The 21,564-nt window shown below is 39.5% G+C and overlaps 1 protein-coding gene across 4 annotated transcripts in view; it reads right to left on the reverse strand.

Annotated features, from left to right (window-relative positions):
* dock3 (dedicator of cytokinesis 3) overlaps positions 1 to 21,564 on the reverse strand; it is a 919,050-nt gene that overhangs the window by 205,127 nt on the left and 692,359 nt on the right. For all 4 annotated transcript variants that reach the window (XM_039772621.1, XM_039772622.1, XM_039772620.1 and 1 more), the window contains exon 13: positions 4,882 to 4,970. In XM_039772621.1, coding sequence (XP_039628555.1) covers positions 4,882 to 4,970 — 89 coding nt within the window. The remainder of the gene's footprint in view (positions 1 to 4,881; positions 4,971 to 21,564) is intronic.

Below are 21,564 nucleotides of genomic sequence, written 5' to 3' on the forward strand. Positions count from 1 at the left end.
TTAAATTCTGCAAATGCTTTGACACGTTGTCAGAAAACACAGAACAATGTTAAGACAAGAGGAGTTGATTCTTGGTTGTGACATGTTGGTTGTCGAAAAACTACTAGGACTGCATATATTTAAATAATATTTTTGTATACTGCATGTTAAATCAGTCAGCCAAGCTTTAGTTTATGCAGACTTTTACAGATAGTGTCATCACAAAAATACAATGTAAAGAATCCCAAATAAAGATGAAATAATCTACTCATCCATTATCAAATCTGTGGCAAATGTGGGTTCTGCCAATTAGCATAACTTAGGGATGTGGGTGAAAAACCAGAACACCTGAAGAAAAACCCATGTGGAGAAAGGATATTGGTGCTATCATCGATAAGACATTACTTACGGCCTTACCGCGGTCGTCTCACTTCACATCCTCACGTGAAGAGGTTGACTGCAAACTCAGGGCCTTGGAGTCAGAAAGCACTGGTGAGGCTGTAATAGAACTCCCCTTAGGCTGGGCACACACTGTGTGATTTTAAGAAACCGTGGTCAAATGACTACTCACACTGCACAATAGAATTGTCAGTCGTGTGAAAAAGTACGTACAGATAGAGTTGTTTGGCTATAGTAATGGTAGACACATTTAGCACAAACACTTCAGCAGAAGAACTTCATACCAAATGTGAAGAATGGAGGTGGAAATGTTCTGATTTGGTGTTGCTTTGCTGCCTCAGGGCCTGGGTAGCTTGCAGTCATCAAGTCAACTATGCATTCTGAATCATATCAAAATGTGCTTGAGGAGAAAGTGAGGCCATCGGTGTGAAAGCTGAAGTCAAACCAGAAATGGACCTTTCAATGTGATAATGATCTGAATGCAAACTAGCAATCCACCAAGGAATGGCTCACAAAGAAGAAATGGAGGGTTACGAACTGGCCTTGTCAAAACTCGGATTTTAATCCCATTGAAATGTTATGGTATTTTAAACAACCAGTACATGTAAGAAAATTCAGAAACATCTTGCTGGTGATGGAATTTTGCATGGAGGACTTGTCACAAATTTCATGGAAACGATGTCAGAGACTGGTGGGCAGTTATGCAAAACTTTTTCACAGTATCATTTTTGCAAAAAGGGGCAATTTCAGCTTCTGAGACCAAGTGTAGATTTATTTTTTACCAGCAGACAATTTCATCTATTAATATTTTTGTTGAATAAATAGTTAATATAGTTAGGCTTAGGGTTAGGATTAGTGGAGAAAAATCCACAAGGGGTAAGCTCTGGCACACATAGTTTCAAATATATTTAACTAGAGGGCTTCTCTCACCAACCCTCCGGCCTGTGCGATGCTCCAGCCATTTCACATCTCTGCCACTTGCGTATGTGGATTTCACTTTTACCAAACAACAAATCTTTTCATTCTCGTGGATACGCCTCTTCATTGGGTAGAAATACTGCTTTTCCCTTATGGCAACACGAATTAGACGATCTACAAGTCTCCGACTTAAAGTTTAAATCCGAACAATATATTCAATCTCTTTTTTGCTGTTCCATTATTTCGCTGAATAATAATTTCCGTTTGTTTGCACTAATCCGATCTTTACTATCATTTTTTGAGACTTTCAAATTTTAGTACTTTCATTATCTCTAACCTGCTCTGCATGTGTATCACGCCAACATTTTTGAATTTTTTACAACATTCTACTTTGTCATCTACTCTTTGTCTTTTATTTCCGGCCCCTGGTGTGGATAAATCTCTTGGCACAAAGTCTCGTCTCGCGGGACGTGAAAGTATCTCTCTGGAAAAAGTCACATCTCGTCCCAGGTTAAAAAGTCTTGTCTTGTCCTAGGATTTTTTTTATTACAATAGAGAAATTTAATCAAAGGTCTTAACCCAGCATAGTCGTCTCTCTGAAAGTGATAAATCCATAATTAACATTATTTTTGTATCATGTGCATAAACCAATTATCTTAGATATACCATACTTAGTCCTATTTATCTATCAAAATAAGGTTAAAAGAGTTCCTATATCCATAATTAATTAATTTTTAAGCCTAGGATATATTACAATGTATAAAAAATATTAATAAATGCACACTAATCATAAATTAAATAAACAAATCTCAAAAAAAGAATATTTAAATAATGATATCATATGTACACATTTTCATAAAAAATAATAATAGGGTTTTTAATAAAAAAGGCCCAAGTCCAAGTTTAACATTAGGCTCTTTTCATAAATTTTAAAATTAGTTTTCATATTCTACTGTTTAGACTTAGGGTTAGGAATGAGGAAAGGGAACATGATTTTAACCTCTGGGACCCCTAAGAATCTTTTTTAACATTATTTTTTAACTATTTTACTAACTTTAAGTTAAGGGTAAGTGAAAATGATACATTGCGGTAAATGGTTTGAAAACTGCTTGTTCTTTAGGCCTTACCAACTGCAAGGCAGATCACAAACTGAAACTAATCTGTAGTCAGAGGGACTAGAAATAATTTGAATATTCCATTTCAATTTAGCTTACGGGGATACTATAGAATCTCCCATAGACTATGTATTAATATATAGGCAAACGTTTTAACATAACTAAGAAAATACTTCTATCAATTTAACATAACCTAAACAATTAAGAAATGGCGCTTAACATTTAAAAAGGCACATTTCCTTTATGTTTTATTCACATACATCATCTTTATCTGTAGACACGATTTGCATGATGAGCAACTGTTTGCCTGTTCAAATATTCGGAAAAAGTCTTCACAAACATATGCAGTTTTTAATATCTGGAAAAAATTTGGAATTAACTTGCTTAGAGATCTTTATATAGACAACGTCTTTGCATCCTATGAAAAATTACATTCCAGCTACACATTTCTTTCACTATCTTTAAATCAGGAACTTTGTTAAACAGAACCTTCCAGATTTTCCTCATCTTGCACCCTCAACCATGCTGGAAAAATTATTGCTCAATTTCAAGGAGTTAGACTCCATCTCTACAATATATAAAATCCTTTTACAATCCCTCCCTTTCAAAGATCCAAGAGGACACTGGGAAAAAGACCTCTCAATTAATATATCAGAAAAGGAATGGAAAGTAGCAATGCAGAGAATTCACTCGAGATCCATATGCGCAAAGCATACAATTATACAACTCAAAATTATATATCGAGCACATCTGTCTCGACTAAAACTCTCCAAAATGTTTCCAGGGCATGATCCAACCTGCGAACGCTGCAACCAAGCCCCAGCCTCACTAGGTCACATGTTCTGGGCCTGCTCCAAATTAACATTATTCTGGACAAACATTTTTAATTACCTCTCAGACAGTCTTGGACTCACAATCCCTCCTAACCCATTAACAGCTGTGTTTGCTGTGTTTGGGGGTCTTCCAGAGGGGCTTAAAGTGGAGAAGGACAAACAAACTGTGATCGCATTCACTACACTGTTGGCACGCAGACTTATTCTGATAAACTGGAAGAACCCAAACTCTCCTCTTTTAAGTCAGTGGGAAACTGATGTGTTATATTATTTAAAATTGGAAAAAATCAAATAGTTAGAGGATCTGTACAGACCTTTTTCAAAACATGGCAGGATCTAATCAGTAATATTTTAAAATAAGTTCATAAAGCACAGAGAATTTTTTTTTAAATTAGGTATGTTTACAAGCCTTAAATTTAACGTTATTTGGCTTGCTCTCTCTCTCAGGGGTGGGGATCGATCTGTTCTTAACTCAATTTTTCTTTTTGTAAAATCTTGATTGCTTTGTATGGATTGTAATAAAATTAATAAAAATAAAAAAAAAATAAAAATATTCGGAAAAAGTCAACTGTTTCCTTGGGGTGTACTTAATGTTTTCATGTGACTGACTTTATGTACTCAAAATGCACGTGCATGTTCAGTCCGACTGACGTGCCACGATGTGGGTGCTCAGACTATATGTGTCCACAGTTTTACCCATTCAAAAAAACAAAAAAAACTGATATGGCCACAGGCATCTCAAAATGTCAACAAAGAAAAGAGCTGCATTGTTAACTGTGCTGTGAAACTACAAAAAAAAAGAAAAAGATGTAACTGGACACATGAATGGCTGGGAAGTAGTGGACAATATGGTATGTCTGTTTTACAGGGAGATCTGGAAGTTCCTAAGCAATGCAATTTACCATTGTGTGTGTTTGCTTCAGGTTCATCCAGTAGATATTTAAGATACTTTTGTCATTAGTCATTTACTTATATGGGTGTTGCCATATGATAGTTACACTTTGAAATCATGACAATAGCAACACCCAAGGTGCAACAGGCACTCAACAACAACAACATTTATTTCTATAGCACATTTTCATACAAACAGTAGCTCAAAGTGCTTTACATAATAAAGAATAGAGAAATAAAAGACACAATAAGAAAACAAAATAAATCAACATTAATTAACATCGAATAAGAGTAAGGTTCAATGGCCAGGGGGGACAGAAAAAACAAAAAAACTCCAGACGGCTGGAGAAAAAATAAAATCTGTAGGGATTCCATACCATGAGACCGCCCAGTCCCCACTCACTACAATTAATTTTTGGGAAATGTAATGGAGACATCAAAAAGGGGGATGAAAACTGTCAGATCCCAGTGTATGCTCTCTCTATTTCTTTCCAGTGTCTGTAGTTTCCAGTCAGTGCTACGACAAACTGTCAGGTGGACTGGGGCCTCCAGACAGTCTCAACACAAGTATGTGTGATGCTGTTTTTGACTGTGCCCTGCTATGGAATGGAATCCTGTGATGGGCTCTGAAATTGTAAAAACATCAGGAATGGAAGGAATGGATAGACGAATAGAAAAAACACAAAAGAACATGAACGGCAGTAGTAAAATATGATTTTAAATAAAAAACAGACACGAAATCTTACCATAGTTGGTGCTGGGTGCTGTATACTTGGTGCTTGATTTACGGATGATGTTTTCATGGATTTGATACCATTCATTTTCATTGTTACAACTGAAAAGAAAAACAGAAAAATGTGAAAACATAAATAAAAAAATCTGTTTACCAGTCTGTTGTTACAGGTTATCTAGCTAGGAAGGGGTTGCTGGGGTAGAAAGATTCTAGGACTGGAACATAGTAGAAGACTATGTTCAAACAGAAGCACATACTGGAGCCTGAGGAGTTCATCCATGTGACAGTGTAGGTAAGGAAGTACCTGAGATGTGTGCCATTTACACAGTTACTTGTCAGACATTGAAATGAGAAAATGAGAGCAAGACAGAGGAAGGAAAATGGTGTATGTGGGTGTACCTCAGGTCCTTTTATATACAGTATAGGGAGCCTGACTTGGTTAAGTTAGGGCAGGTAAAGCTAAATAACATTTTGTGTTTATTTGGTTGTTAATTTCTTCAGCTAAATGAAGCACAATTTTTATACAACTACTGTGTACCGGATAAGGATAACACAGAGGGATGTCCCTGCTATATTATCTATCTATCTATCTATCTATCTATCTATCTATCTATCTATCTATCTATCTATCTATCTATCTATCTATCTATCTATCTATCTATCTATCTATCTATCTATCTATCTATTGTCCAACATACACTCTTAGGTGGTATCTTCAGGGCTCTTATAAGGTAAGTAACTTGACTTAGAAACATGAGATGGCGCTGAAGGTAACTGTTCCCTTTTAGACCACTGACCACTGATGAAACAACAGCTGAAATCAGTTTTACCCTTGGTGCCTCCTCAATAGTCCTGCCTCTTCAGCTCCTGACTATATAAGGTATATATGCTAAGATAAGATTCTACTACGGTGGAAATTGGGTGTCAGTTTTGGACCTGCCTCTAAGTGCAACAAGATCTTTTGCCTCTAATTTGACCTACCACAATCTTTTTGCTTTTGTTTTTTCTTTGCATTGTTTGGCCACTGGACCTTCCATTAAACAGGGCTTTGCCACAAACCCCAAGGAGCGTCTGATAGGAAGTGAGCCTACCAATGAAGGAGTAACGTCACGTACGTAAAACTTATTGCTTAAGTTGACCGGACCTTATTTGTAATTCCCACCAACATTTCAAGCTAAAGGATGCCATTTCTGAAAAACTTCCTGAAAAGTTGTCCCTTGGAGTCTTCTTTCTTCATGACAATACTCCGCCACATAGAGTGCATGTGACAGTGGAAACACTGAAAGAATACAACTTTGAACTGTTGTTCCACCCTCCTTATTCACCTTCAGACAGACTACATTTAAAAACCTTAAAATGGCATCAGACACCCCTTCTATCTATCTATCTATCTATCTATCTATCTATCTATCTATCTATCTAGTATATAGTGCCTTTCACATATCTGTCTATCTATCTATCTATCTATCTATCTATCTATCTATCTATCTATCTATTGTAATGGACAGCCGGGTCCCATGTCCGGTCGGGACGACCCTGCTGTATATGGTCCGGGGGAGCAGCCATGGACTCCTCAGTACCTCCCCCAGGATGCTTGGTGGCAGCCTCTCTAGTTGATGATGCCTCAGTTTTCCGCAGGGTTTCATGGGACATGGAGTTCTCCCTAACCCTGTGGGGACCTGGGATGGCCGCCAGGGGGCGAGGCAGAGATTGTTAAGCCCAGCTGTCTTAATCATCTACCCCACCCGGGAGTGCAATTGGGAACAGGTGAGCAAGCACCAGTAGCACTCCTGGGAGGGCCATAAAAGGAGCCAGCAACCACCACTCAGGGCCAGAATCGGGTGGAAGAGGACGAGGTTGCCTGAGAGGAGTGGTGGTGCCAGCAGAAGGATTGCTGTGTTAAAAGTAAGGTGCATTGGGACTGTGTTATACCTGTGGGGTTCATGGGGAAGATGTGCCCCACAGGGGAAGAGTGTTTGGACTCTTTTTGAGTGTTTGGGACTGTGTTGGGCCTGTGGGACATGGAGAAGACGTGCCCCATGGCTGAGGGAAAATAAAAAGATTTCTGTTCCATCTACACATGCCTCAGTGTGAATCTGTGCCGGGTCGGGTGCTTATATAGCGTCTTATTTACACTATCTATCTAATCCTGCTTACTATACTAATATCTATCTATCTATCTATCTATCTATCTATCTATCTATCTAATCCTGCTTACTATACTAATATCTATATATCTGTCTAATCCTGCTTACTATACTAAAATATATCTATCTATCTGTCTATCACTGGGTTCTTAAACCCCATGAATTGGGAAATTACACAACTTTTTTAATGTAATCTTCATTATATTAGATTACATTAAAGTTATTGTCTGCTTTTACATGCATTTTTATTACTATTTAATTTAATATTGTTTTTTGTATCAGTATACTGTTGCTGGATTATGTGAATTTCCCCTTGGGATTAAGAAAGTATCTATCTATCTATCTATCTATCTATCTATCTATCTATCTATCTATGTGCAGAGATAGGAAATTAAAGATAGGTTCGTGTCTCTAGAAAAAAAAAAAAACAATACAGACAAAGTGACAGCTTCACAGAGACAAATGGGAAGAATCAGCTGAGTTTCCTGGGACTGTCAGTCAGCAGTGCTAACCACTGAGCCACTGTGTTATCTTATAGCAAAGATGGTGACTTTTGTAAATGAAAGCAGCAGAATTAGCACTTGAAGGCAGGACCAAATTTCATACTCTGTATATGAAGATGAAAGAGGGGAAAAATCAAACGTGTGGCTCTTCAGAACAAACTCGCTGAACCCATGCAGAGGCGCGTCTAGTTAGCATGGTTATAAAAAATAAAAATTGTACAGGGGACAGTGATTTCCAATATAAACAACCATCCTACTTCAAAGACGGGCATGTCTTCATTTCTAATTTTATCCTGTGATTTTCTGCTCTGCTTGTAGGCAGCCAAAGTACAAAGAACTCATCTTTAAAAAAATGAAAACAATAATAAAAAATACACAGCCATCAAAGCAGAATAATGAAAACTCTTAACAAGCAAAAAGACCACAACAAAATGTCTGCATGACTCCCATGCGGAGGAAAGAAATTATATTACATCTTACAGACCCCCTTGGTCTACTGCAGCTCATGGAATGTCTCTGTTAATAAATGTGAGGTGGAGACCACATGTGATGCTTTTGCAGTTTCTCTAAATGATCTTCATTGTCTTTATGTTTTGGGAAAGTTTAAAGGCAGCATGGTGGGTTAATGCATGAAAACTGGACAAATCAGAAAGTGAAAAATGTAAAATAAGTTCTAACAGGGTAATGGACGTTTTCACCTGTCAAAGTTGAGAGGGTGGGCTCTAGCAAGTACTGTGTTTTGATTGGTGAATCATTTGCGCTGTGGTTGTAAACATTTAAGGGCCACATTTGCTGGAGACACTTCAGATGCAGATGCCTGATGATGAATTTAAATCTTCTTTACACAGTAATTGTGGATGTTTTCTTGCAAATAAGTGCATGCACTTCACTGGCCTATTCACCAATTAAAACTCAGTACTCGCTTGAGCCCACCATGTCAAATTTAAGGAGTGAAAGTGAAACAGCAAGCCAGCCAGTGACAGAAAGAAGATTTACAAATTGGACCGTCATATCATCCTCTTTAATAAAACCCCTGTGTGCGTCCAGGTGTCCGTGTGTGTGTGTCTTTTGGTGAAGTGCGCATGCGCGAGGCTCGGTGCGACACGCACGACCGGCAACGTGGACGCACACACACTGGAAGCTGGGCACACAGTGAATGGCGTAGCCGCGGCCGCGCATAATAAACAAATAAAGGACAGCATTGCTGCGGAGACCGTGGACGCACACACACTGGAAGCTGGGCACACAGTGAATGGCGTAGCCGCGGCCGCGCATAATAAGCAAATAAAGGACAGCATTGTTGGGGAGAGTGCTAATTGGGTAGTCATGGCTGCACACATAAAATCCATTGCTGGGGAGATGCCACACATACTGCCCCGTGCATGTTTACTAACTAATTATCTACTAACAACATGCCACCCAAAAAAAGGACACGTCAAGTAGGACAAAAGACACAAACACTCAAATCGTATATAAGCAACATCTCCTGGAAGAATGGTCAGCTCAGCAAGTAAACATCAACAAAAGAAAGGCTGAAAGACAAAGAAAAATACGAGCAAATAGATTGATTATAAAAAAGAAAATGAGCGTCAGAATATTCCCCGTATTGATTTGGCTCTATCCTCTACTAATTTACCCTTCACCATAGGAAGGCGACAATTTCCAGTTACATTAGCCTTTGCCATAACAATTAATAAAGCTCAAGAGCAAACCTTAGAAAAAGTTGCCATTTACTTGCCAGAACCAGTATTCGGCCACGGTCAGTTATATGTTGCATTATCAAGAGTTAGAAGTTTTGTAGATGTCAACGTTGTAGATGGTCCTGAACAAGAGTGTTTACAAAAATGTTGTCTATAATGAAATTTTATTGAAAAATTTCCTGAGGTAAAAAAATAAAAACATTTTCCTAAATATCTTCTTCAGATATTGTGTATTACAGATTGTTATAAAGTTTTACACTAAGGCAATATTAATTATACTTACTTTATTGTCATATACGTTTCTATTTTATTTGTATTATTATTTTACTTTAGGCTTCTTGCAAAAATATTTTTGACAAAAAACAAATTAAGACAAGAAACAGAATGAGGTCAAGGTCCCTTGCCGTTTAATGTAGACTGTTCCTAATAATGTTTATGCACTACTGTTCTAGCACCCGTTATTAGATTAGATTAGATTAGATTCAACTTTATTGTCATTACACATGTATAAATACAGGGCAACGAGATTCAGTTTAGCATCTAATCAGAAGTGCAAAAATAAATATAGTATGTGTATATTATGTACCGTTAAATGCGATATGTACAGTTAAGAGCACAGTGAAGATGGGAATAGATATATAGATATATATAGATAGATATACAAATGTTCTAAAATGCGGATGGCAAATATACAGATGTACAATATACATGTATGTACCTATACATGTATTTGTACGTACTATAATACTATAAGTACTATATATATATACACGTATGTGCTGTAATACTATGAGTACTGTAATATATACAGATGTACAATATATGATATATGATGTACAATGTACAGGTGTGCTGTGTGTGCACAGGTATGTACAAGGAAAGGGAGGAGGAGGAGTGTAGAGGATTAAGTGTGTGTGGATGTGAAGGTTCAACGGGGGACTGAGTTCAGAAGTGTGACCGCTGTGGGGAAGAAGCTGTTCCTAAACCTGCTGGTTTTAGTCGGAAGGCTCCTGTAGCGCCTTCTGGAGGGGAAGAGCTGGAAGAGTTTGTTGGCTGGATGAGAGGAGTCCTTAAGAATGCAACAAGCTCGGCGTAAACATCTCTTCTTGTGAACGTCCTCAATGACCGTAAGTGGAGTCCCTATGATGCGTTGTGCGGTTTTCACCACCCGCTGCAGTGCCTTGCGGTCAGCTTGTAACGGGCTTAATGTCTAGTCTGTTATAAAAGGCAAAATAAGGACCTCAATCACGCATGAGTGCCAGGGATCACTAGAGATTATTGTTTCTAATAATTATATCTCCTAAATGTCCTGGGAGCGCCTTGGTATCCCGTGATATGAGATGTCTAGAGTGACTGGGGAAAGAGATGCATGGGGTTCAATGCTAAGATTGTTGCCCACACGATACGACTTTGGATAAGCGTTGAAAAATGAATTAATGAACAATATTATGAACAACAAGGAAGACAATAGGAGGACAATCAATCCCATTGTTGTCTTTAACTAGTTGCTGAACTCTCCTCCTACTCTAAAAGACACTAAAGACTCTTCATCAGTCCTTTCAGTGCTTTCAATTGTTGCACACAACTCTTTACACCAAACCCAGTCAATTGCTGTCTTAAAATCTACGAAGCAATGGTAGAGGTTTAATGTCATACTTCAATTATATGGTAATATTCAGTCATTCAACTCCACCCTCATCTGACTCCACCCCATGCAGGTGTTTCACTGTTTTGCCACTGGGGTGTTTGTTAAATGAGTAAAACAAAAAATATAAAAAATACACAAACTGACAATGCCGCTATCAGGGTAGAAACTGAAACAGGAAACTAATTTGTAGTTGAGGGGCACAGAACATTGCTCTGTTTTAAGACAGACAAATCTGCAAATTCGCCAAAGCTTTTTGATGGGAGATTTAGAAATTTGAAAAATATGTACAATACGCTACATTCAAGAAGTCTAGGTGAAAAATGCAGCTTTCAAGACAACTTTCCTTGAAGATTAAGTGTGGCAAAGTTTCTCAAAATGTATCTATTTGAAGCCAAAAGATGGACAGTCAAATAGAGCGACAGACAGACATGGCTACTGCAGTAGGTGCTTTATCGCATCAAATGCACCTAAAAAAATTAATAGAAAAGGAAAATGCAGAAGTGTTTCTTAAATAGACTGATGCTGGGGTAGGCTGTGTGCTTCGAAGAAAAATGAATGGATGACTGTGTGAATCTCTCTTAAATGTATTAATTGTTTAAAAGTAGTACTATGATGTTATTAATTGTTATGATAAGTGTTGAAAACCATTTAGTAGCAGGCAAACTTAAAAACAAGTAGTACTCTACATTATATTCGCTAACATTAGGATATTTTATAAATATTTCATGGTAACAGTATGTATAACACTCAGGGTCTTCTGTTGTGTGAAGAAGGAATAATATAATATTTGATATTTGTTTTTCAGTTTGGATTGTTTTCAATCATTTGCTTTAAATTATCAATAGGAAAAATCTTTACTTAATTTTCTAATCTGTGTTTATAACTTTAATGGCAAAGTCTTACATCAATTGAATGGCACATATCTAGCGACTTGGGAAATGTCAATACATATTGAATTTACGCAGTTTTATTTCACTCAAAGGCTACATGCATTCTTTATGATTTTAGATGAAACATTATTGCTGATTTGAAAGCCTGTCAGTTCGATGAAATGTAACAAGTAGGGGCGCACTAATAGCAGCCCTCTGTACTCACAATAATACCAAGGAGACCAAAATACACAGTATATTGTTTAGTTTAATGTTTTATTTTTATTTTTTTGCCTTCCCTACAAGGCCTAATTGCAGGTTGTATATAAAATATGGTGTCATGGACCCCAAATAATACAATTTCACACTCATTTCTCGTTTTATGCATAATTTAGAAAGTTTTGAAAACGTCTTCTCACAGCACCACATTCTTTAGCATTGTTTGTTTTTAATGGATCGCATCAACTGTTGCCATGGTAATCTTTCCCAGAGTCATCCGGGAATGTGTAATGCATGACGTCATTCTGAGCACCAGCATTAAGACCAGCACTTTCTATTCTGGAGAATCCAGTGTCAGGATGCTCATGTTGGTTTGCGTTGCTTGTTTTGAGGAAGCGTTTTCTGGTTACAAACATATATTTTTCTGATTAAAGACTTTGACTTTTGCTTAATGTTTTAAAATGGATGACTGGTAGGCTGTCTTTTCTGGTTTCAACCCTTGTCTGTTTTATTGACGACGTATCTTATCTCCTCGTCCTTCTTCATTGAAATATTTTACTGTCTCACATTGAGCCAGCATAATATTTTATCACGTACAAAGGTGTATTTATCGTCAAGTGTACATTACACACTGAAATTAATTTTTGACAGTAACATGACTCTGATAATAGACAATGAATAGACACTACTTGTCAGTTTTTTGTCTGTTAAGCAGCCTTATTATCTGTGGATAAAAACCATCCCTGCATTTGCTTGTGTGACTACTAACGGTCTTTTATATATTTCAAGAACAAAGAAGGGAGAAAAATGACTGTGCAGGACGGTTGTGTTATATAATATCCTTAGTGTCATCCCTGGCTCAAGTGTATTTTCTTTTTATTATAACTTCTTGTTGTTTTTTGATTGTTAAATTGTATGTTTTGTTAGTGAATATGTTTTGGTTACCTTTTTAATTCATATTGTCATGTTTATTAATTTCAAATAATTTTTTTTCGTACAATAAATCAGTTCATTTTTCTTATGTTCACTCTACATTTAACCAAAGGGGCTAGGGCCTCTCTCTGATGTTGCAGCTGAGGATTGCTCTCAGCCTTTCACACACCTGAAGACTAAAAAGTATAAGCTCTGTTAAAATTTTCGTCCTTGTTTTGTGTATTTATGACTTTATCTGTTTTTTTATTTTTTGGTATTTGATTCTTCTACTTGGTTTTTGCTATTTTTGTCAAAAACACTAGATGCAAAAACAGAAATCACAAAACAAGGGGAGTTTAGCGTTTAAGATTTTGCACAAATATACCCAATCCAACCAATCTTATTCAGCAATAACTTAATTCCAATGCCCATTAGAATAAGTCTACTTTTCCCTTCCTTGGGACATTTACCAATGAAAGAGCTCAGTTGCTTTTTCCATTTTCAGTCTGTTCATGTCCTTGCCACTTGTATTTTCTCAGGCTAAGTAGCCTGGCCAATAAATTCCTGCTTTGCGATTTCAGCTATGGACTACCTGCATGCAAAATTGATTGGCTTAAAAATGAGACATTATTAGAGATTAACAAAATAAAAATGATTAAGCTATATTCTAGGTATTATTACCTACATTACAAAAGGCCTTGATATTTCGCAGTCCCAACCCAGACACACGATGGGGAGCAGTGTCATTTGGGAGAGTCTTTGGATGAAGTCAAGTCAAGTAAAGTTGGGGAGCAAGCACTGGTACAGCGCGTTGCCACACCCACCACATGACAAAACAGCTCGGATTCCAGTTGGCAACCCCCCCAGGCAGTCACACAGTCCAGTCCAACCCTCCATAAATGCCAATCTGTCTGCCGCAGACTGATGTTATGTGGGTGACCCCTTGGCCTGGTTCAGCCACTCGGATCCCCAACAATGAGGATCCTGTGAGTTGGATCCCCCTCCGAGAATAGCGCCACATGGCCTTAGTGCCACAACTGATGCTCCCTCACAATGTAGGTAATGTGCCTCATTCTGGAACGTCTTTGGATAAAAGTGTCAATTAAATGAAAATATTAATATCCATCCATTTTTGAACTCATTCAGTCCATTAGAATTAGACTACAAGACATGAATGTGGTGAATGGAGCACCAGTATATTACAGGGTATACTATTCCACATACAGTACAGTAGCTGCACTCACTAATGAAGGGTCAAGTTAGAACCCAAACCCCAATCAACATGATGTGGGGTGTGTTAGGAAAACTGTAATACCTGGAGGAAAACCCACATGGACACAGGGACACAGACTCTACTATTGTGAAGTTTGAACCCCAGATGGTGGAGCTGTGCGGCAGCAGTACTAATTCCTAAAGCCAAATGTACAAGTATCACCCAACATCCGAAGAAATAAGCAAACAAAATAAAAATCCAATGTCGTCAATTTCCTCCAGTTCAGAAGACGTTTGAAACAGCTTGGTGCAATGGCTGCATGTGTATTTTCACAGACATTTTGAGAGAGGTGCTTTTACATTGGCTAGTGTGACAAGTAATTCCAAATAAATAAGTTTTAGCAGCAGCTCTGTTAATTACTGGAATTCAGTTTAGAGCATGCCCTGACGGGTTCTTATTTTTTCCTGGAGCATAGCCGTTTATAGTTGATCTTTTGTATGATGTGTTTCATACCCCTACATCTCTGAACAATGGCAGAAGCTGTCGCGTGTGATCAGCGTCTTTCATCATAATGTATTTAGTGACTGGCTGCACGGTCACGGTGTCGTGGCTGATTGTTCTTGGCAGGTGTAGAACAACTCCATTTATCACTGAAATGACCTGCAGGTCTTATTTTTAAAATGATAGGATCAAAGGATGCCTATTTAAAAGCTAAAGGCTTGTGTTGCAAAAAGCCTAATTTAAATGCCAAATCATGACTAAATATGCAGCAAATATTCATTTAGCTTTGCGGTGCCTGCTGTCAGCACTCCTGCATGCATCACATCATCGTCTAAATCCAGACTGAAGACTTTTAAGATGATCGTGTATACCTGTTAGGCAGCCAGTATTTTGGAGGATAGCTGTTCATAAAAATATAAAAGAATGTATTTGAATATACAGTATGTGAAAATGAATTTACATTTCTACATGCTACATACTGTACATGTACAATCTTGTATGTGGTCATTGTCATTGGAACATTAATATGCTGGTTTTACACTTTTATTAAATTTTCATACCCAAGAAAATACTAATAAAGGTTCCATATTAATTAGCCACTGAGAGGGAAACATTGAAATAAAGTATGTTTGCTAATTTATTTGTTAATGACTTTCTAATGTCTGCTTTTCTATTGTTCTTGGTGCTGCTCAGGCCAGATTTATACTTTACACTTTGGTCGATCACGGCTTGACATGGGTGAACCGATTCAGCCCAGTGGTCCCCGACCTTTTCTATGCCTCGCACCCCTAGAACATGTTTGATTTGTGTTTGCACCCCCAACTAAAGTAATGTCACATTTGAAGATGAAAAGGCCAAATTTCTCATTTTTGAACCATAAATTGAACTACATACAGAACTGCAGGTGAACAAACTGAATTCCAAAAATAAGCTTTTACCTCAGTGCATAAAAGTGAAATATAAATTGAGCAATTTACCTTTATAAATCTCAATAATGTTGCAAATGTGTCCCCCTATGAAGCTTAGACATTTGAGTGATGATCCAGGGGTTGGGGTATCCCGTAAAGCATCAGACTCCGCAAGGAAATGACACATGATCAACGATCGAGGGGTTTGGGGCATTGGAGACCCTTGTAAAGCAAAAATGCATGTGGGTCGTTTGGTCCCCGGCTGGGACTGGAGCGAGGGGGCGAAGGGATGTCCGTCCTGGTTATGTTGGTGGCCTCGGGTACATTGCTTGGAAGCCCAGCCCTGTTAGGGACCCGTGGCCACCGGCAGGTGGCGCCCCGGTGCCGGAATATCCCGTGTGGGACCCGGCCGAGGGCTCGTGCCTCCTTCAGACCGTGAGGGGGCATCCGTCCTGGTTATGTAGGGGGCCTCGGGTAAAGGGCTTGGAAGCCCAGCCCTGTAAGGACCTGTGGCCACCGCCAGGCGACGCCCCAATGTCTGCATATCCCTGGAGCCCAGCACTTCCGCCACACCAGGTAGTACTGGGGGGAAGACGACTGGGGACACCCTGACGGCTTCCGGGTGCGCAGCCGGCACTTCCGCCACACTGGGGTGTGGCTAGGACTGATTGCCGGGAAGCAGCTGGAGCCCATCCGGGTTCCCTGGCCGTCTCCCTCCAGTCAGCAGTGGATGTCGGGTGGAAGAGGACAGAGCTGGAGAGAGGACAGGAGGCAGCCAGGAGCAAGGCATTGGACTTGTGTGGCCTGGAGAGTTGGGGGAACGGTGCAAGAGGCACTGGGGGTGCACGTGAGCACAATTTGTAAATATTGTTGTAAATAAACGGTGTGTGGTGGAACTATGTTGTCTGTCTGCCTGTGTCCAGGTCCCAGTTCACAGTCGCTAAGCAATGAAACACAGTTGACAAGCTTTGTTCCCCAATAACACCTGTAATGTAGTTCAAAAACAGATGCTGCGCACAGTGCTGCGCTATTGCCAGGACCGCCAGCAGGAGAGAGAGGCTGAGTGTAAGCAGCTGTTGTTGCACGCAATTCCGTCTCCCTTGTCCCCCTCTAGCAAAAATGTCAATCAAACCTCAAAATCAGTAATGTACCACAATCAGGGCTTACACAGAAATCAATATTAGACCTCTGCCTTCTCTAAGGATCCTTGCAAGGTTCAAATCACATTCCCTTAAAAAAAGTAATTTGCCTTTATGAATACATCGCCTGCAGCAAGGATTTGGTGGGAATGCACATTTCTGCGGCTCATTCACAGGTGACAATTGAACATACAATGCTGGATTGTTTTCATATTACAGAACAGGAACACTAACTAATAAATGACCTACAAATGATGGCACACTTGAAGACATACGACTGCACCTCAATAAACAAACTTCAATCAATTTTGGTGAACCGAGATGCAGTCTTCGTCACCTGAAATGTCATCTTGCACCTCCTTCCAGGTTGGAAGCCGTGATTTAGCCTAATATGACCGACAATTTTAGGTGCGATTTCCTTCTGTATAAAAATCTCATAATCCTCCTTGTGACCTTAGTTAATTTTTTTGCATTCCTTAATCTTATTCTCGTTTTCTTAATTCATAATTTGCTTTTCCTCGTTAGTGACTCTAATAGAAAGGCTCGGTCCATTTAGAGGACTTCCATAAAGTCCTTTTGGAGCTGCATGGCAGACATCACTGGTCTATAAGTGTCTCTTGTATGGTTTATGTTTTCTACATATGCACTCATCATTAGTAATGAGTTGTCGAAAATGTGGAAATGTTTGGGAATTTCTGCAAATTCATTGAAATGCATTGAAGTCAATAAGGAAGGAGAAACTAAACTAGTTTTAAGAGGATTAAAATGATGTATTGGTCTTTTAAGTACCTCTGAGGTATACTATGCTTGAGTGATAATTGTGTCTAAAAATGTGACCTGACCATAGAAATGGCCCAAGTTTCTGTGGTGGTCTGGCCAGGTCATGTTGGGGGAGCAAGCACTGGTACAGAGTGTTGGCACACCCACCACACGACGAAACAGCTCGGGATCTTGGTTGTCAACCCCCCAGACAGACACACAGTTCACTTCCTCCCTCTGGAAATGACCCTCTATCTGCTGTAGCCAGGTATTACACGGGCATCGCCCTGGCCTGGTCCAGCCACTCAGGTCCTGAGCAATGAGGATCCTGCGATCCAGATTACCCTTGTGGAACCACGCCACAAGGTTGTAGTGCCGTAACTGACACTCCATCACAATGCACGTAATGTCCTACTGTGACAGACTGTTTGGTCTTGACTAGAGGAGACTGCATGCAGACCTAATCCAGGTCTTCAGAATTCTCAATGGCATTCACAAAGTAGATCCAGCAGAATTCTTTCAAATCAAATACTCAAGGACAACAGTCAGGTCAGGTCAGGTTGGGGAGCATGCACTGGTAGAGCACGTTGATGCACCCACTATACAACGAAACAGCACAGGATCGCGGTTGGTAACCCCCTAGGCAGAAATGCAGAAATGACCCTCTATTTGCAGCAGTCAGGTGTTATGTGGGCGTCCCCTTGACCTGGTCCAGCCACTTGGGTCCTCAGCAGTGAAGATCCTGTGAGCCGGATCACCCTCTGGGAATCGCACCACATGGCAGTAGTGCCATTGACGCTTCCTCACAGTGCACGTAATTTGTAGGTGAAGGGAATGCTACAAAAGTTCCTGAGTTTTTTAAATATTCTTGGCTCTTGAAAAAAGTTCCTGCGATGGGAAAGTGTCTTCCTACCTTCCTTACCTGAGAAATCTTGTAACACAACATACAACACTAACATAAGTACAGTAGTGTAGAAGTGCTAAATGAAGCAGGTACCATTATAGCATGTTTGCTTCACAAAACACAAATTACTGAAAACTGTACGAAAATGTTCTGCTCTGCTGCCTCAGAGCTCCTCAGACTCTGGAGCACATCCTGGCCCAGTAACTGCTGCTTTTACATGCATATTGTCCACGCGTCTTTGTACATTGTCTCTTTTCCTTCCAAATCTCAAAGTCTGATTAGTCTAAATAATCCCAGACTGAGGGAGTTGACGAGTCCTTATCGAAAGTTGGTTTGCATCCTGCACTGAATGCTGTTTGGTGGGCTTCTGGTACCCCATGACACTCTGGAGGAATAAATGGGTTCAAGAAAATGCAGGGATGATGTTGACTCCTTCATGTTTTTGTTCGAGCAATGAGCAGAAGAAAATAAAGATATGATGAAGTACAAGGCTAAAACATAAGCTGTGGAGTACAAAAAAAAATTAAAACTAAAAGAAGACCAGGCCTTAGAGATACCACATTTACAGCAGTGTGATTTAAGTCTAAATGCTGGGCTGCTGGAAAAGGACGAAACAGAAGAAAGCTTTCCTTAGCCTGTAAGCCAAAGAGGCCTATAGGGGTCTGAATTCCACTGGCCATGAAATGCCAGGCATGATGTGATTTGTAATTCAATCTTTGAACGGCAACATACACTAAACTATTAGAAGTGAAATGCTGAAGTGCCTCAGGAGGGACAGGCAGAGGTAGTTTTCTTATCTGTGTTTGTATGTAGGTGTGTGTGTGTGTGTGTGTGTATTGGAAATTACAGGATTCTTCTCATTCAAGGCACTGGGCAAGATATTAATGGCCTTCACCATTGTCATGGAGATTCTCTTATTAAAATACTCTTAAATAACAGCCAAGAACACCATCAAAACGAGTCAGGAATTGGACATTACTTTGGATCCAATGAAGAATATGACAGAGCAACTGTCTTAAGTAAGCTAAGTTCTGCACCAATCAGCATACAGATAAATGGTATAATCTAGAGAACATCCTATATCTTTTGTATGTTTAAAGATCTGAAAATAGTTGAACATATTAAAAGTCTTTGCCAAACATCCTATCATTAAATAGAACTTCTCGTTAATGTACGAATTCTTAAAGAGAACAAAATAAAAGAAATTACTAGTCAATATCTCATCGTCTCCATAGTAAATGTGCTAAAAACAAAAGGTAGAGAATGTCTTTGTTACACAAGCAAATATGGTCAGAAACACTTCATAAACCCTGTGAAGATGTGGGTTCAGCTCCATGCTCCCATCGCTGTTCGGGAGCCCTTGAAACCAACACCGTCGATAATGTCACCGAGATGAGGTAGACAGTAGAGGCAACAACATAGCAAGGGGATGGTTCAAATGTGCAAAAGTGCTTTTATTTTAAAATCAAATCAACAAATAAAAATATTCAAAGTGTCCATAAAGTGCAGTGCTTCAAAAATCTTCTTTAAATAAATAATCCAATAAAGAAACATGGAGATAAAAATAGAAACAAAAAACAATCCTTTAAAATCGAGGTTAAAACATTCTATAGGAAGCAGTTTTTAAAACTAATGACAATGCCAAGTTCGGTGCTTCTCTTCGGTTAGCGTCTCACCCGATTCTCCCGCTTGGGCTTAGCAGCAGGCGAGACACTCTCTGCAGCTGCCCTTTTCTACTTAAACACACCCACACGGATCTGGAGACCTCCCGATCCCTGGCTTCGGTCTGCCACTCATCCCAGTCCCGAGACTTGGTTCCCATCCAACTGCCAGGATGCACACGTTGGGGAATCCACCACCAAGCCTCCCGACTCCCGCTGCCTTTCCGGCCTTCCGTGGTCGGTTGTCTTTCACTGGTCACTCCCGCTACCTAATCGCTCAGCGGGAGCGATTTCAACTCCAACTCCTAAGTCTCGGCCTAACACCCAGGCTTCGTTGCAGCTGCCCACGAGCGCTTGTTCGCTCGCTCGCCCACACGCTTCGTGTGTTTCTCTCTCTCTCTTTCTTACACCGACTTGCTCCCTCGCTCCCTGTAACCTCCGTCCTTTCTTTTCCTTTTTTCTCTGATCTTTCTGTACCCCCTTCCAACCGACTCGCGCTTCTTTTATACCGCGTGGGGCCATAGCAGCCATAGCACATTAGCCACAGGAACAATCACAGATGTGGGCAGTCCCTCACCTGTGCACTGGGTGAGAAATCGCCCCGTGGATTGCTACGGCCACTACACCCCCTCACTAAGTCGGCGCGAGTGCAGTGATTATTTATTTTAAAAAAACGCCCTTTGCTCAGCGAGCTGTGGACCCATAACACCACAAACCCCCAGAGAAGGTTCTTCCTAACACTGAGCACCATCAAATTAAGCATATCACGACTGACTTAATCGTTCCATAAGTGAAGAAGACTAAACTAAGGCAAAAGTCTATTAGAGAAAAAAAAAGAATCATCTGAACAGGGCATAAGTCTAGAAACCAGCAACCAACAAAAAGGGCTTGACGTGCTAGAAGTAGTAAACAAAACAAACAAGTTAAAACCAAAAGTTTAAAATAGCCCCTGAACAAAATTCCAGGAGTAACTAGTTTTCTGAAGCTAAACAAACATCATCAATGGGAAACAAAGTTCCCACAATGATAGACTGCCCTTAAATAAGATGGCCACCAAAGCAACATTTCAACATCCCTATAATATCAGACATAGGCATCACATGTAGGAAACGCCCCCTAGTGGCATGTGGCATCATAGCAACTACATTTCAAAATGAACGAGCAGTTATGTTTTCCACACATAATGCAAGAATGGGAAATAGTAACAAAAAAGTTAGATTTACAACCAAAATATGACATTTGAGGAAATTAAACCATTATGATCTTTAATTAAACAATTTTTTCTTATGTGTTTTAGGTTAAGGAAGACTGGTTTCTTTATTCCTGTGCATTAAAGATATCATGGGATTAAGGTAAATGTTTTCAAAATTCTCATCTATAGCCAATGCTCCAGAATTCATGGATGATTAAACACACCCCTGTGGACAGAAGAGAAGTCAATTCACCACAGAAACCACAAAATTATTAACGAATGAACAAAATACAGTAGAACAAAAATTACTTAGCTATGTCATTTCACTGGATACTGAGTTTGTATTTTAAACTCAATTAATATGGAGGCAGTATCATAAAAACAGAACACAGAAATGGTTCAAAATGGTTCAAAACAGGCC

The sequence above is a fragment of the Polypterus senegalus genome, chromosome 12 (genome assembly GCF_016835505.1).
Source record: "Polypterus senegalus isolate Bchr_013 chromosome 12, ASM1683550v1, whole genome shotgun sequence".
NCBI lineage: Eukaryota > Metazoa > Chordata > Cladistia > Polypteriformes > Polypteridae > Polypterus > Polypterus senegalus.